Genomic DNA, 15,000 nt, shown 5'->3' with positions numbered 1-15,000 from the left:
AATAATATCAAAGTAATCTATTTTTATCTTTCTTATAAGTTTTCCTTTTTTTTTCCCCGATTTTTCCTTTCCTTTTTTTTTGTTTTTTTTTTTTGTTTTTCTTTTCGTTTTTTTTTCTTTTTCAATCGACATAATCGTCATTAACGATGATTCAATTTCACGCAATTCATTTCGTTGTTCCAATGACGCGACCTTTTTTTTTCTACTCTTTCTAACGAATACAAAATTATGAAAAATATAATCTAAAAAAAATAATAAATTCCTGATAATAAGTAAAAAAAAAAAAACTGTGTAAAGGCATAAGGAATGAATTGAAAATCGTACGGATGCACGAACTTATTTGTGCAAAATATCTTAATCGATCGAACAATGATGAGTCGTTTTCGATTATTATTGAAACAGAGGTGAGAGCTTTTTGTCAAACCATTCTGAGGGATATACAGAGTGTAATGGTAGATGCACGAGTAGAGATATAGTGTATGCCACATATATATTATATGTTCGAAATGACAGTCGGAACCGATTGTGTACTACCGCGTTACGTTACTAGCATACTATAATAAAATATTCATACTATCGTGACGTTTACGTTGTCACGTAACATACGAACGACGAAGCTACGATGATTACATTTACTTTTGCCTGAGTATTTTGAGAGAGAGAGAGAGAGAGAGAGAGAGGGAATGATATATCGCTCAACGCAATATCATTTCGTATATTTCTGACGTTAAAAGTAAAAAATTAAATAGGATTTTTTTCTTTGCCCCTTTAATATTCTCCCAGGTCAAACTATGTCGCCAATATTTTCTTTACATGAATTAATTTTATTTGATCAATCACTTTTTTTTTGTTCCTTTTTTTATTTTCTTCTTAGAAATCTTGTTTTCTCGAAAAACTATCTGAGATCTCTTCTTTCTTTTTTTTTCATTTCAAGGTTTAATTCTGATTATAAAAATTGCATTGTTTTCTCTTTCTCTCTCTCTCTCTCTCTCTCTCTCTCTCTTTCTCTCTCTCTCTTTTTCTCTCTCGTACTCCAGTCGATGATTCAATAAAACGTTCGTGATTTTTAACGAATTAATGAAAAAAATAAGTTTTTCTTTCTTTTCTTTTTTCCCTTTCTTTTCTCTAACATGAATAGACGATCGAGATTTCGTTATAATTATGATTTCGATATAAGATGGTCTCTCATATCCGCATCATTTGTTCACGAGAATTAATTAATTCTATTCAATTAAATTTATTACCAAGAGCGATTATCTGACAATTATCTTATCTTAAGATAGGTGACAACGAAATGATAATTTGTTTGTTGAAATTAATGAAATAATAAACAGAAAAAGGAAAATAAATAAATAAATAAATAAATAAATAAATAAAAAAAGAAATAAATAGATAAAAATTTAAGTTTCCTTAAAATGATCGAAGATGATCGATCTTTTTAAAGACTTATTCATGTATTTAAGATGTCGTCCATGACATATATACTTCTCTCTCTCTCTCTCTTTCTCTCTCTCTCTCTCTCTTTCTTTCTTTCAAAGTTTCCATTTTCATACGAGCAAACATTAATCATCGTCCAATGGCTAATGGCTCGCAGAGAGCAACGTAACCGATGAAACTTTTATGCTATTTGGGATTTGAAGTAATTAGGTATGTTTTGTGTATGGAAGAATAAGAGGGTAGGTGAGTGGGTGTGGGAGGAGGGAGAAGGGAGGAGGAGTGTGTTATGAGGGAGCCGATTCGTAAAAGGAGGGAGGGAGGGGTGGAGGTGAGGGTGAACACAGTCCTTCTATTGTCGAATAATTTGTCGAGTTAAAGCGAGGGATTCGTTTGATAATCGTTCCTTCGCTAAATACATTCTTTAAATGTTTTTTCTTCTTCTATTTTTCTTTTTTTCTTTTTTTTTTTTATATATATATATATATATATATTTTTTTTTTTTCTTTTTTTTCAGTATAAAAAAATAGCAAGTTTATCCTCGTTAAAACATTATCGAATGAGTATACTTAAAAATTAATTATATTTAAAAATTAATTATACTTCAAAAACAAAACAAAAGAAAAAAAAAAAGAGAAAAAAAGGAATATTCGCAAATTACATTCGTTGTTATTATTTTAATTCGAATTATTATTTCAACAAATAAATATCAATTTACATATCGTTATAATAAATCACGCGATTGGCATTAATTCGTTGAAGTAGTATATACAGGAAAAGATTTCACCATAACGAATTGATCTATCAAGAGTAACGAATTCACATCGTTACGCTATTATAGTACTCTAAAAGGGAGTTAGGAGTATGGTTATTGTTAGGAACATATGTGCTAAAGAAGGATATATATTGACTCGAATGTATATATACATATATATATATATATATGTATATATATGTATACCGACCACCTGCTCTTTCGATAAGAAAAAAAAAAAAAAAAAAGAAAGAAAAGAGAAAGACAAACTTAAAAAGAAAAAAACGTGACAATTACAAATCTTATGAAAAAAAAAAAATGGTTAATACTATGATTATCTGACGATAAAGAAAAATAATCTTGATTATAAATCGTGAACGAACATATCTCTTTCTCTCTTTTTTCTCTATCTTTGTACGTGTGTATATGTGTCTTTGGATTTTCTGGATTACCCATGGGTATCGTTCGAGTGACAGATTACATGGGATAAAAGAAGATAGAAATAGAAATAGGAATAGAGCTCTACTAAAATTCTTGCCATGTAGGCCTCGTTACGAATCGCATTACACGATCCTTGCAATCCTATGGTTGGTACGTGACGTGTACCTACTCGTGTATTATCTCGTGTGCACGATAGAGAAAAAAAGTAAGAAACAAAACGATAAAAAAAAAAAAAAGAAAGAAAGAAACGAAAGCAAAAAAATAAACAAACCAAAAGAAAACGTAAAGAAAGAAAGAAAAATTGTTGAAACTATCGTGATCATTTTTATTCTACGTCATCATTATTTTATTTCTATTTATCCTTTTACGATGCCTATACACTTCACTTGTTTATTATTTATTTTATTTCATCTTCTTGACAACAATAATAACAAATAGAAATTAATTATTAATATGAATGCAAAATTAAAGTAGACACGTTTCGCAATTATATAAGATTTGTGTATTTTCCGATATTCACTTGTATAGAGTATTAATTAAGAAAATAAGAAAAAATAATCGAGAAAAGAAATGTCGCATATCGTTTATAAATTTTATTATTATTATTATTATTATTATTATTATTATTATTATTATTGTTCTTATTAATCTTATTTCTTCTTTTTTTCTAAACTCACAAAAAAAAATATATATATATATATATAAATATGTATAAATACGATCGAACAATTAGAAGAAAGGAAATAAGAGGAAGAAAAAAAATGGAAAGGAAATGTATCAATTCTCCATTCAATACGTTTTTCGCATTCTTGAATGAATTCTCGCAATTTGTAACTCCGTTGAGCCGGTAAAGTAGGAATCCTTAGCCACTATCATCATTGAAATCCACCCCTAGTATACCCAACAACAACTCTCTCTCTCTCTCTCTCTCTCTCTCTCTCTCCCCGTCCCTCCCTCTCTCTCTCTTCTTCTATCTTTCACTGATCCTATCCCAAAGTAAAACCGAACGAATCCCTGGCTTCAGAATATCGAAACCAGCAACCGAAATGCCGGCATAGTCGTTCAGTGAGGGGTGATGGGTAGATTGTTGGAGCAGGGAGGGGAGGAGGGAACCATCTACCTGACGCAGTTACTGGTGCTATCGTGTTGTTACTGCCGTTTCACCGGCCCATCCTCGCGTTATGGCTCGCTCAATTGTTTCAGCCCCGTTGATCCAATAAAGGATTACGGCGAAACAATTGTAGCGTGCAGAACCACCCTCCTCCTGCCTTTCTCCTCTCTCCCCAACATCCCGCCATCACCATCTGCTCCACGTTTCACCCCGTCTCACCCCGTCCCGTTCCGTCCCGTCCGATCCTGTCCCGTCCCGTCCCGTTCCGTTCCGTTCCGTTCCGTTCACCTACACCCCCGTACTTCAGTACTCCGTTCGAACAAACTCGTTCCGTTACACGATGGATTTTACCTAAACGGTAAAACTTTCCACCAACCACCCCCATCACCAATCCCCTTCACTGTTCTATCTAACTTATTCTTCTTTTTTCGTTTTTTTTTTTTTCTTTTTTTTTCTTTTCTTTATTCTTCTTATCAACGCTTATCGATCTTCTGCTTTTCCTCTTTTTACTTTTCTTTTTCTTTTTCTTTGTTTTATCTTTTATTTTTTTTTGTTTGTTCGTTTCACTTCGTAAATATGTATTTTATTTCGACAATCTTTCTTCTTTTCTTTCCTCGCACATTTTATAATTTTGTAAATATTTCCTTGTAAAATGAAAAGTGCGAAACGAAAAGATACATAATGATCGAGAAATTTTCTCAAAAGGGATATTAAAAATTATCACAATTACTATATCATTATTTAATGGCAGGATGAATTCTTATAAAATGATATTATCTTATCGATATCACCGTAAGATATATAAAATTGAAATAAATTCAATAAAATTATTATTCATCCATATATAGTACGAACGAAACGATAATTTTTTTCACTATAGATTTAGGTGACATAAAAAAGAAAAAAAAAAAAAAAGTCAAATCGAATCGAGATTACCCAATTTTACGAATCTAGTAATTTTTACTATTTGACAAAAGGAAAAAAAGAATCAGCTGATTTTACAAATCTTGCGTTCTTACAATTTGACAAGAAAGAAAGAAAGAAAGAACGAAAGGAAGGAAAAAAAAAAACAAAAAAGAAAGCCAGAATTAATATCACCTAATATCATTTAAGAACTTTTCAATTGACTCTTTTACAAATGAATCATTAGAAATTCATTAGACGATTATTATTTAAAATGATTGTAACACCCTATGTTTAAAGATGAATTAGATCGGATAAAATCGAATTGGGATAGGATCGGATAGGATCGGATCGTTGATTTTCATGATCGGTTGACGAACATCAAGTTCGTTTCGAAGCGAAAGTAGAACAAGTTAGAATCGAGAACGGGGAACAGTTCGATGGGTGCAAAGTTAATACGCAATCGCGTTAGTCGCATTGCTTTCGGTCGAACGATCTCGTCGGAATCCATGCACCACGGAATTATGCCCGGGAAATTGATTATACTCTCGATAATTCCAGACTTATATGGTAACGTTATCCGTCCCTTCAATGAATCTAATTCTATTAAAGTACATACTCGTCACTGGTATATATGTATATATATATGTATATATATATATATATATGTATATGTATATGTATATGTAGTGACTATGTATATGTATATATATATATATATATATATATATATATATATACATATACATAGATAGATATCTATTATTAAAAATTTTTTTACTTTGTTACTTTTTTTATTTATTTCTCTCTCTCTCTCTTTCTCTCTTTCTCTCTCTTTCTCTCTCTTTATTTTTATTTATTATCACGCATTGTACGTGTACGTGTTTGATGATAACCATTATCAAAACGTGTTCTTTCATTCGTGCGTCCAATGAAATTAGAATACGTTAGAAAATTAATTTTAAGGTATTTATTTTCGTTTCTTTTTTTCTTTCTTTTTCTTTTTTTTCTTTTTTTTTATTTTTTTTTTTTTTTTGCTATTATCTACAAATATCCATTGTTGTCAAACCATGGATAAAATCCATTAATTGTCGAATCTATTGCGAAATAATTTTTTTTTTGAAGAGTACACTTTTTGAGAAAATAAAACCTTTTCTATAGATTTTTATAACGCACAGGTGGATTAATACTATTGAATGAAACTTTTCAATGTTTCCCTTTTCTTTTTCTTTTGTTTTGTTTTGTTTTCTTTTTTTTTTTTTTTTTTTTTTTTTTAAAGTTGACACAGTTCTTTTATCAATGGGATTTTCTTTTATAACTTTGATAATACGTGCGAGGGAGGAAGTTCATTACGAATCCGTCGTCGTGTCTATCGTAAACGATTTTCTCGAATGAATCGACAAATCTAATCTCAAACAGGATGGAATTCGATAGATACGTCGTAATCTGTCTTTTTTTTTTCTTCTCTTTTTTTTTTTTTTTTTTTTTTTTTATTTTAGTATCGATGAAAACGGTCTTTACTTGCTCTTTTTTCTTTCTTTTCCCCCCCCGCCCCCAAAGAAACGATCTCTGTCATACTATATTATTTGCTACGAGTTAGTTTCAAAGATCTCGATGAATTTACTTTATCGATGCAACAAAACGATTGAATTGAGAGAAATGAAAAAAACAAGAAAAAAAAGGAAAAGAAAATATAATTCAAATTTGATGTCAACATTACTAAGAATTAATTTCAATCGATTTATTGAATTAAATTATTCGATAAATCAAAATCGAAACATCTATAATATTTATTTTCAATTAGTACATTATTCATTTAGTTTCGTTGATTAAGAAAAACAATTGTTTTTTTTTTTTATTTAATACTGTTAATTTTTTAAATCCTACAAAAGTGAATAATAATTAAAAAATCAAATTGAATATTATATAGAAAGTACTAGCAAAAGAAAATTATGATAATAATAAAAAGAAGATAAAAAGAAGACGTATAAATTCGTAACTTAACGAAATATTTTAATTAAAAGCTTTTTAGAAATAATTTAAAATAACTGTTCACACACATACACACACACAGAGAGAGAGAGAGAGAGAGAGAGAGAGAGAGAGAGAGAGAGAGAGAATGAGATTTTCAGAACTTTTTAAGTTAATGTTTACGGAGAGATATGACAATTTTTTCAATTACATATAATCAAATCTTCTCTCTAATATCGGTAATAAGAAAACTGTATAGCTCTGTCATAAAAAAATTGAAAAAGAGAAAGAAGATGAATAAGAGAGAGAGAGAGAGAGAAAGAAAGAGAGAGAGAGGAAGAGAGAGAGAGAAAGAGAGAGAGAGAAAGATGAAGGGAAAGTGAAAAAGAGATAGAAGATATTCGTATTGGATTTGAGGGGTTGCAGGGCGGAGATGGTCCTGACTAACGATAATAATTAAATCAACAGTCACCGCCCTCGCTTTTGATGGCATCGTATTTCGACACAACGAATTCCCATAGAAATTGAAAATGAATAAGACACGAACAAAACTTCTCATTTATCTCTCTCTTTCTCTCTCTTTTTATATATATATATATCTTCTTCCCTCTTCCATTTTTATTCTTTTCTCCTTTAATCGTTGACATTTCAACAACCATAATCATAAATATGATTCGAGGATATATTGCATTTCAGTCTATAATGAATTGAAAATGTTACGAGGTTAAATATATGAACGTAATAGTAAGAGAGTGAGAGAGTGAGAGAGAGAGAGAGAGAGAGAGACACTCATACTCAAAAACAATCTAACTTATATACTAAGTATATACTATGTACTATACTTACTTATATATATATATACATATATATATATATATATATATATATATATATGTATATATACTTAGTATGTCAGTCCAATTTAATCACAGAGTGTCCCAAAGGATTTCTCCCTTCGTATACGGATAAAAGGTCAACTACTGGCATTTCAAAGTAAGAAACTTCTTGGAGCTTTGTTCAACGACTCTTCAAAATGCCTGCTAACATTTCTTTATTTAACGATTCTTTTAAAAAAGGGATAGAGAGACAAAGACAGATAGATAAATAGATAGATAGATAGATAGAGAGAGAGAGAGAGAGAGAGAGAGAGAGAGAAATAGATAGATAGAGAAAGAAAGAGAAGAAAATATAAATCGTTTTTACGTAGAAAAGAAAAATTTATTTTGAAAATCCTCTTTATATACTGGGAATGGATCAAACGATGTGTTAAAAAAGTATATAAAAGAGAAAAGCAACCGAGAGATGGGAGAGAGAGAGGGGCTCCAAAAAAGAGAGGGAGAGAGAGAGAGAGAGAGAGAGAGAGAGAGAGGTAAAAAGTGAGGAAGGGTGGAAGAGGGGGGAGGGCGAGGGTAGTAGAAAAACGATAGAAGGTCTCTCTTTAGGAAAGGCTAATGACTCTCCAGACGGTCGAAGTGCAATTAAAAGTTGCGGTCGGAGCTAACTAAAACGAGTCGTACTTTGATTTAAACGTTTCCGAAGTCCACCCCCGTATCCCTTATCCCCGTACCTCGCAGCCCCTAACTCCTCTCCCTCTATATAACCTTTACCCGTTCTCTCTCTCTCTCTCTCTCTCTCTCTCTTTCTCTCTCTCACTCTCTTCCTCTTCCTTTTCCTCTCCCTCTTCCCGTTCTAACCTTCTCCGATTCTCTACGTGACGTTGCTTAATTGCATTTAAATGAATGTCCGATTTCTCGTGAATGTACCTTTATCTAAAAAGAAAAAAAAGGGAGAGAAAAAGAGAGAGAGAAAGAGAGAGAGAGAGAGAGAGAGAGGGAGATTGGGAATGAACGAATGAAATCTCATGAATTCAGAAATCCTTTTCGTATTTCTCGAAAGATGTAAAATCGTATTAAATGTCAAGATTACCTTTCTTTATTTCTTTCTTGCTTCCTTACTTTTTTCTTGTTCTTTTTTTTTCTATTATTATTATTTAGGGAGAATAAGAGAGAGAGAGAGAGAGAGAGAGGGAGAGAGAGAGAGAGACAGATAGAGAAGTACATAGATAAAAGTAGATTTCACAGATGTCCCGAAAATGAAAACGTTTCGAAATCCTCTTTCTCTCTCTTTCTTTCTCTCTTTCTCTTTCTATCTCTCCTCTCTCTTTCTCTTTCTCTTCTCAGTCGGTCCAGCGGAGCGAGAAATAACTGCAAATAACGTTCGGGGATTACTTAGTTACCGCAACATCCGAGTTGCGGTCCTACTAACATAGCCTCTTCTGTCTCTCTCTTTCTCTCTCTCTCTCTCTCTCTCTCTCTCTCTCTCTCTCTTTCTCTATCGGTCTATATGGTGGCTCTCAGTAACTGGGTTTTCACTACATACCGTCTCTATCTCTCTTTTCTCTTTCTCTCTCTTTATCTCTCTATCTCTCTATCTGTGGATAGCTTAGTGACGGATATATATATATATATATATATATATATATATATATGTCTATAGAATTCTACACGAGATGTAGCTACGTATACACGCGTTAACCATCTTCGACAGAGCAACCGACTGACTGAGTTAGAGTGAGTTAGAGAGAATGAGTGAGTGAGCGAGCGAGTGAGTGAGTGAGTGAGTGAGTGAGTGAGTAAGAGAGAGAGAGAGAGAGAGAAAGAGAGAGAGAGAGAGAGATAGTGGAAGGGCTGTGAATCTCTGCACAAAATACGGCTCTGTGCTCCACTCGACACGTTCACCGACAAGGGGGAATTGAAAAGCTGTCTGGCAATCCGGATGGCTTATCCAAGCCTATCTCTCTATCTCTCTTTCTTTCAACATCCCTCACTCACAAGGTCGATCCGTTTTCCCGTTTTGTGCTCCCGTTACGTTCCCTTCTCTTTCTCCTCTCGCCTTCCTACTTTCTTCCCCTGCACGGCCGTCCAAACACCATCCCGTCCTACCTTTTCTCTCCTCCTCTTCTTCTTCTTCTTCTTCTTCTTCTTCGTCTTCTTCGCTTTTTTCTTTTTTTCTATATTTTTTTTTTTCTATTTTTTTTTTTCTATTTTTTTTCCCTCTTTCCTCTCCTTTTTTCTCGCTCAGTCGGATTTAGCGGAGTTTCGAGATTTAATCTCTGCCTGCTTTTTCTTTTCTTTTTCGTGTTTGTTTTCGATTTGCCTTCTTCCTCTCTTTGTATTTTTTATCCACCTTTATCCTCCGCTTTGTTATCCCCCATTTATAGATATCTGATTGATGATGATAGGCAATTATAATTCTTAAGTGTTTCTAACATTTCTAGTACATATTTGTTATATCTATACGTATATATATATATATATATATATATATATATACGTATATATATGTATATATATATAAATATTCGTAATCGATTACAAAGAAGTTTTGATAAATTGTCGAGCTGTTACTCGAAGAGAAAGACTTTTTAGATGGCATTTCATGATAACGCTTGTGCACGTGTAGATAACTGTGCATGTGTAGATAAGTATGCTTGTATTCGTTTATGTGTATTGGATGATCGTTATCGCATGCAATTGTTGGATTTTGTCATGCAAGACTTATGCTATGGATCGATTAAAGGATTTTCCATAGTATTAACGTTAAATCATTTTTGACGAATAAAGAAGAAGAAAAAGAAGAGAAAAAGAATCGTATTTAAACAAAAATGAAAAAACAAAAAAAAAAGAAATTAAAAAAGAAAGAAATAATATTAAAATTAATCATTCGATAAATATCTAAATTATAATCTATCCTTTTGTACATGATTATATCGAAAGATTTTTTTCTTTCTAATATTATTGACACATAATAAAGCGATATATAATCATTGTTACAAATTATTTATAAATTATTATTTATATTATTTATAATAATGAGAAAAAAATGTAGTACTCGTAAGAAACAAAACAAAGAAAAAAAGAAAAAAGTAAAAGAAAAATATTTATTCGATTGATTTCATTTAACAGTTAAGTTTATAGCGCATGTAGTATAGTATAGATGAATGTTATCGTTATGACATATATGTGTGTGTGTGTGTGTGTGTGGAAATAATATCGTTCATTTAATTATATCATTCTAGTAGAAACGTATATACATATACAGTTATATATATATATATATATATATATATATATATATATATATATATATATATCATCTAGGTGAGTCTATTACGGATCCTACCAATCGGCATCACACGAGCTGTTGAGTTTGTAATGGTTACGGAGTATTTACTGACACAATAATTATCGCGATTGACGAGGGCTGCCGTACGAGCAGTCAGACCGCAGAGCAAATTCTAGGGACATCGAGTAGTATTACATTGGTAGACATACTCACCCCCATCTATTACATACCTATCTATCATATCCTACCTATAACCCTTTCGTCTGTCTCTCTCTCTCTCTCTCTCTCTCTCTCTCTATCGAACCTATGGCAACATCAAATGATCGATTTCCCATGATAATCGTGATATATTCTATTAAATGATAAATTCAATTTCAAATGATCTCATTTTTAGGACCTCTCATATCAGAACTTTTTGCATTTCTCTCAATTTTTTCTTTTTCATTTTTCTCTTTCTTTTCTTTTCTTTTTTTTCTCTTTTTTTTTTAATCGATCGATTAAATCTCTCATAAAAAATTTCTTATCGATGAAATACTTCGTAATCAATGAAAAGATGGATCTAATTCAAGCTTAATAAAATAAAGAAAAAAAAAAAAAAAACCAAAAAAAAACAAAAAAAATTTGTCATATATTTTATTAACAATTAACGAACGATTTATAATATTTCATCTTATTAAAACTATGATAAAATATATCGTTCTGGTTATCATTTATCAATATATCAATATCAATAATTTACTTGTGCATATATACCTATATACGGGTGCGCATGTATTATATCGATTAAAAAATATATATACCTAATGATTAATTATGCACATCGATGTATTATACGATCTGTTATCATGTTTCTTATCAATTCAAGCTTCTAACGTTGTTAAACAAATCACTTGAAGGTTAAGATAATGCATCTCGTTAATCGAGGTTGCAGTAAACCATTGCGTGGTATTTATTTGTGTACTCTTTAAATGGCACGTGACCATTGTTAAGTTCTCAAGGGAGAAACAGGTTACAAACGGTAGTACACGCCACGTTCGATGCCGGTAAACACTTGGTAAATACACACACACACATACATTCTTTCTCTCTCTCTCTCTTTCTCTCTCTCTCTTTCTCTCTCTCTCTGTCTCTTTGTGTTAAGTGTAGGACCACGCTAGAATTATGTTATAACGTGCTTCGTCGCTTTCGTTTTCAAATTTCTCTCTCTCTCTCTCTCTCTCTCTCTCTCTGTATGGCTGTCTCTCTCTCTCTCTCTCTCCCCGTTTCGTGTCGACTAGCGTGTAATAGCGTGGCAAAAGTTATGCGTGCAAAATTATATGTATGCAAGTAGGTACAATCGCCCTTTCCGTGAACCCGCACGCGACTTTAAAGGGACACCGAAGGGTACGTTCTCCGATTTCATCCAAGTCTTTTCTAATATTTTATTTTATTTTGTTCCTTCTTTTCGTTCTTTTTTTTATTCTTTCCTTTTTTTTTTCTTTTTCTTTTCTTAAAAGAGAATGTATTTTACTCGTCATTTTTTCAATTTTTCATTGTCTCCTACGATTAGTCTCACCTCTTTTAATTATAACAAAATTTTCAACTTACAAGAAGAACAAACGATGCAATATTGTCAATAGTAAAATGAACGAGTATGTATAATTTAAAAAAGAAAGAAAAAAGAAAAACAAAAAAAAGAAAAAAAAACAATTTAATTTAATTCTTTTGTTTATTATTTCTTTCTTTCTTTCCTTCTTTCTTTCTTTTCAATCAATTTATTTCGATAAATAGATATAGGGAGAGATCGTCGGTAGAATGATCGTCGATCGTTAATCATTCGATAGTGAATAAAGTGTTTCAGGAGAACTTTAATAACGGAGTATATTTACGTTGTAAATGAAGCAGTAGAGTACTCCACCCAACTCATGAGAGATCCCACGCTCCCGATGTAAACGAAAACGAGCGCGTCGACGTCTTTCGCGTAATTCGATACGGACAAACAGTTTTGGTCGTAGAGTTAATCGAATTGCTTTTCTCGAACATTACTTACAAAATGAGTTCTCTCCGTGTTTTCTTTCTTTTCTTTTTCTTTTTTTTTTTTTTTTTTTTTAAACAGAAGAAAGGAGAGAGAGAGAGAGAGAGGGAGAGAGGGAAGAGCACACAAAAATTATTCAATTGTTAAATAAATTAAAATGGAACAATCGTTTCATTGGATATTTTTTAATCTTTAACAAAATCTCAAGTATCATAGTATAAATAAAAATGATCTATAGTATGCGTATAGTTAATTAATAAAAGGAGGATGGACATGAGATGGATGAGAAGGATGATAGTAAAAGATTAATTCTACGACATTTGATCAAACATAAAATTAAATTAATATAGATAATTAATCGATCGATTTCTCATTGATTCTTTTCAATTTATAAAGAAACAACGTTAGATCGTATATCGCGATGATCTCGATTATTATTGATCGTGATACGTACGTAAGTATGTATGATTTAAGTTTACGCGTGAAGACGCAATTTCTTTTTTTTGTTTGACCGAAACAAAAAAAGAAAGAAAAAATGAAAAAAAAAAAAGCGTATTACTTGATTATGATAATAATATATTTAGATAATTGATATAAATTGAATGGATGAAATGTATTAACATTTAAATTGGCTCACCGTTTCCCGAGGTGGACTCCAACATTGAGGAGATACGTTTCTACCAGTGGAATGACTAGCGATACCAGAATTCGTAGCTGAATGAAGATTGTGAAGGGTAGCGTTAAGTGGCGTCCCTGGATCGTCCTCGGTCGTTTCTATGTCGACCTCGTCGTCTGAGTTTTCCTCTTTGCCATTGGAATTGCCATCCTGAGACGTTTCTTGAAGCGAAGCGAGTGCTTGTTCACCGATTGGTGGACCACGAATCACTGGTCGAAATGCGGACTGATGTAACGGAGGATTCATCGTTGGTAAAAGCTGAGGTTCGGTCGGGCTGGAACCACTTATCGGTGGTGCCATTGGTCCTGGCAAATTGAAAAAAAAAAAATCAAATTTCAACGATCGTTAATGTCATTTGGACATTTAATTGGATATTTAATTGTCGTGCTATTTAATTCTAGTCGTGTCTTATTGGACGTTGAATACCAATTTCAATCTGGATCAGATCAATTTCAGAGCTCGATTAAAACAATTTGCGCGTTGCATGATTCATACATTTTTTTCTTTATAATGATAAAATTGAAAATCCGTTTACAAACCTATTGATTATTATTTCCGTGACTTCAAAGAATATACAGTATTTTTTTGCGAGTTAAAATTATTCATTCTGTATAAATGAGAGCTGTTCAAAGTGTCTGAATTGTAGCGCACGTCCAAGTGTCTCAAATTTGAGAAATTATTTATTTTGAGACGTGCACAATTAGGGAGGAGGATTATTTTATTCGCGACAACTTAACGATTAACTTGAATCGATTCATTTCCTTGTCTATAGATCCATTTAATATGCGATATCGAAAAGATAAAAGAAACGTAAAAGGTTTTCGTTTACCTGGAAATAGGACCGGGCTTCTTTTGGCAAGCCAAGGTAATGCGTAAGGTGGAAATGCAAATCCCGGACTTTTGGCTACAGCCACGGCAGCTGCCTGTTGATGTTGATGCCAAACGTAATCCATAACGAGACTCCTGGACAATGGTAATGGTAATTCCGGAAATGGTGGTACTCTTGGATGCGTCGGCGATGATACGAGAGTGGAAACCGGCATGGTCGGCGATGATCTTGATTGTTTAGCCGGGCTAGGTGATTCCCTTGCATTTGGATTACTCAATAATCTCTTTCTTGTGCCGCCATTGAACATTGCCTTAACGTCTTCCCAAGCGTGTACCACTTCGTCTGGCGGATTACCAGATAATTTCATATGCCTGCGCCAAGAATTGAAATTGGCCGCGTCCGGTTGTACGTATTTGTCCGACGGACCGATTCTATGCGAATGGAAGATGAATTTGTTCGGTGAAAAGAAGAGACCGCAGTAAGCGCATTTGATGCACTTTGCCCTTGAACTGTTATAACGTGCCGGCAGGAATGCACCACGGCAACCCCAGGCACACTCGTGGTGAACAGAGAATGCGAAATCTTCCGGTAACCTGTGATCAATCCCAACACTTTTTCTTCCTCTATATTCCCCAAAAATTTGTAAAAAAAAAAAAGAAAAGAGAAAAAATAACATTTTTTTTAAACCTATAGATATTGAAGAGGAGAGAAAAGAAGAGGAAAAAGAAATGAGAACAAAAGG

At 32.6% G+C, this 15,000-nt stretch overlaps 1 protein-coding gene across 3 annotated transcripts in view; it reads right to left on the bottom strand.

The window, feature by feature from the left end:
* Positions 1 to 15,000, bottom strand: part of fuss (SKI family transcriptional corepressor fussel) — a 20,185-nt gene that overhangs the window by 4,563 nt on the left and 622 nt on the right. For 2 of the 3 annotated variants that reach the window (XM_085661875.1, XM_035867184.2), the window contains exons 3-4: positions 14,259 to 14,851; positions 13,391 to 13,734 (exon numbers count right to left, since the gene is read on the bottom strand). In XM_085661875.1, the coding sequence (XP_085518001.1) occupies positions 13,391 to 13,734; positions 14,259 to 14,851 (937 nt within the window). Of the gene's footprint in view, positions 1 to 13,390; positions 13,735 to 14,258; positions 14,870 to 15,000 lie in introns of all 3 variants that reach the window. The other variant, XM_085661874.1, reaches the window with a different exon arrangement.

This window comes from Vespa mandarinia, chromosome 16 (assembly GCF_050613455.1).
Source record: "Vespa mandarinia isolate Hongniang chromosome 16, ASM5061345v1, whole genome shotgun sequence".
Lineage (NCBI taxonomy): Eukaryota > Metazoa > Arthropoda > Insecta > Hymenoptera > Vespidae > Vespa > Vespa mandarinia.
Note: the sequence above shows the minus strand (reverse complement) of the source record. Positions and strands in the feature narration are given on the sequence as shown.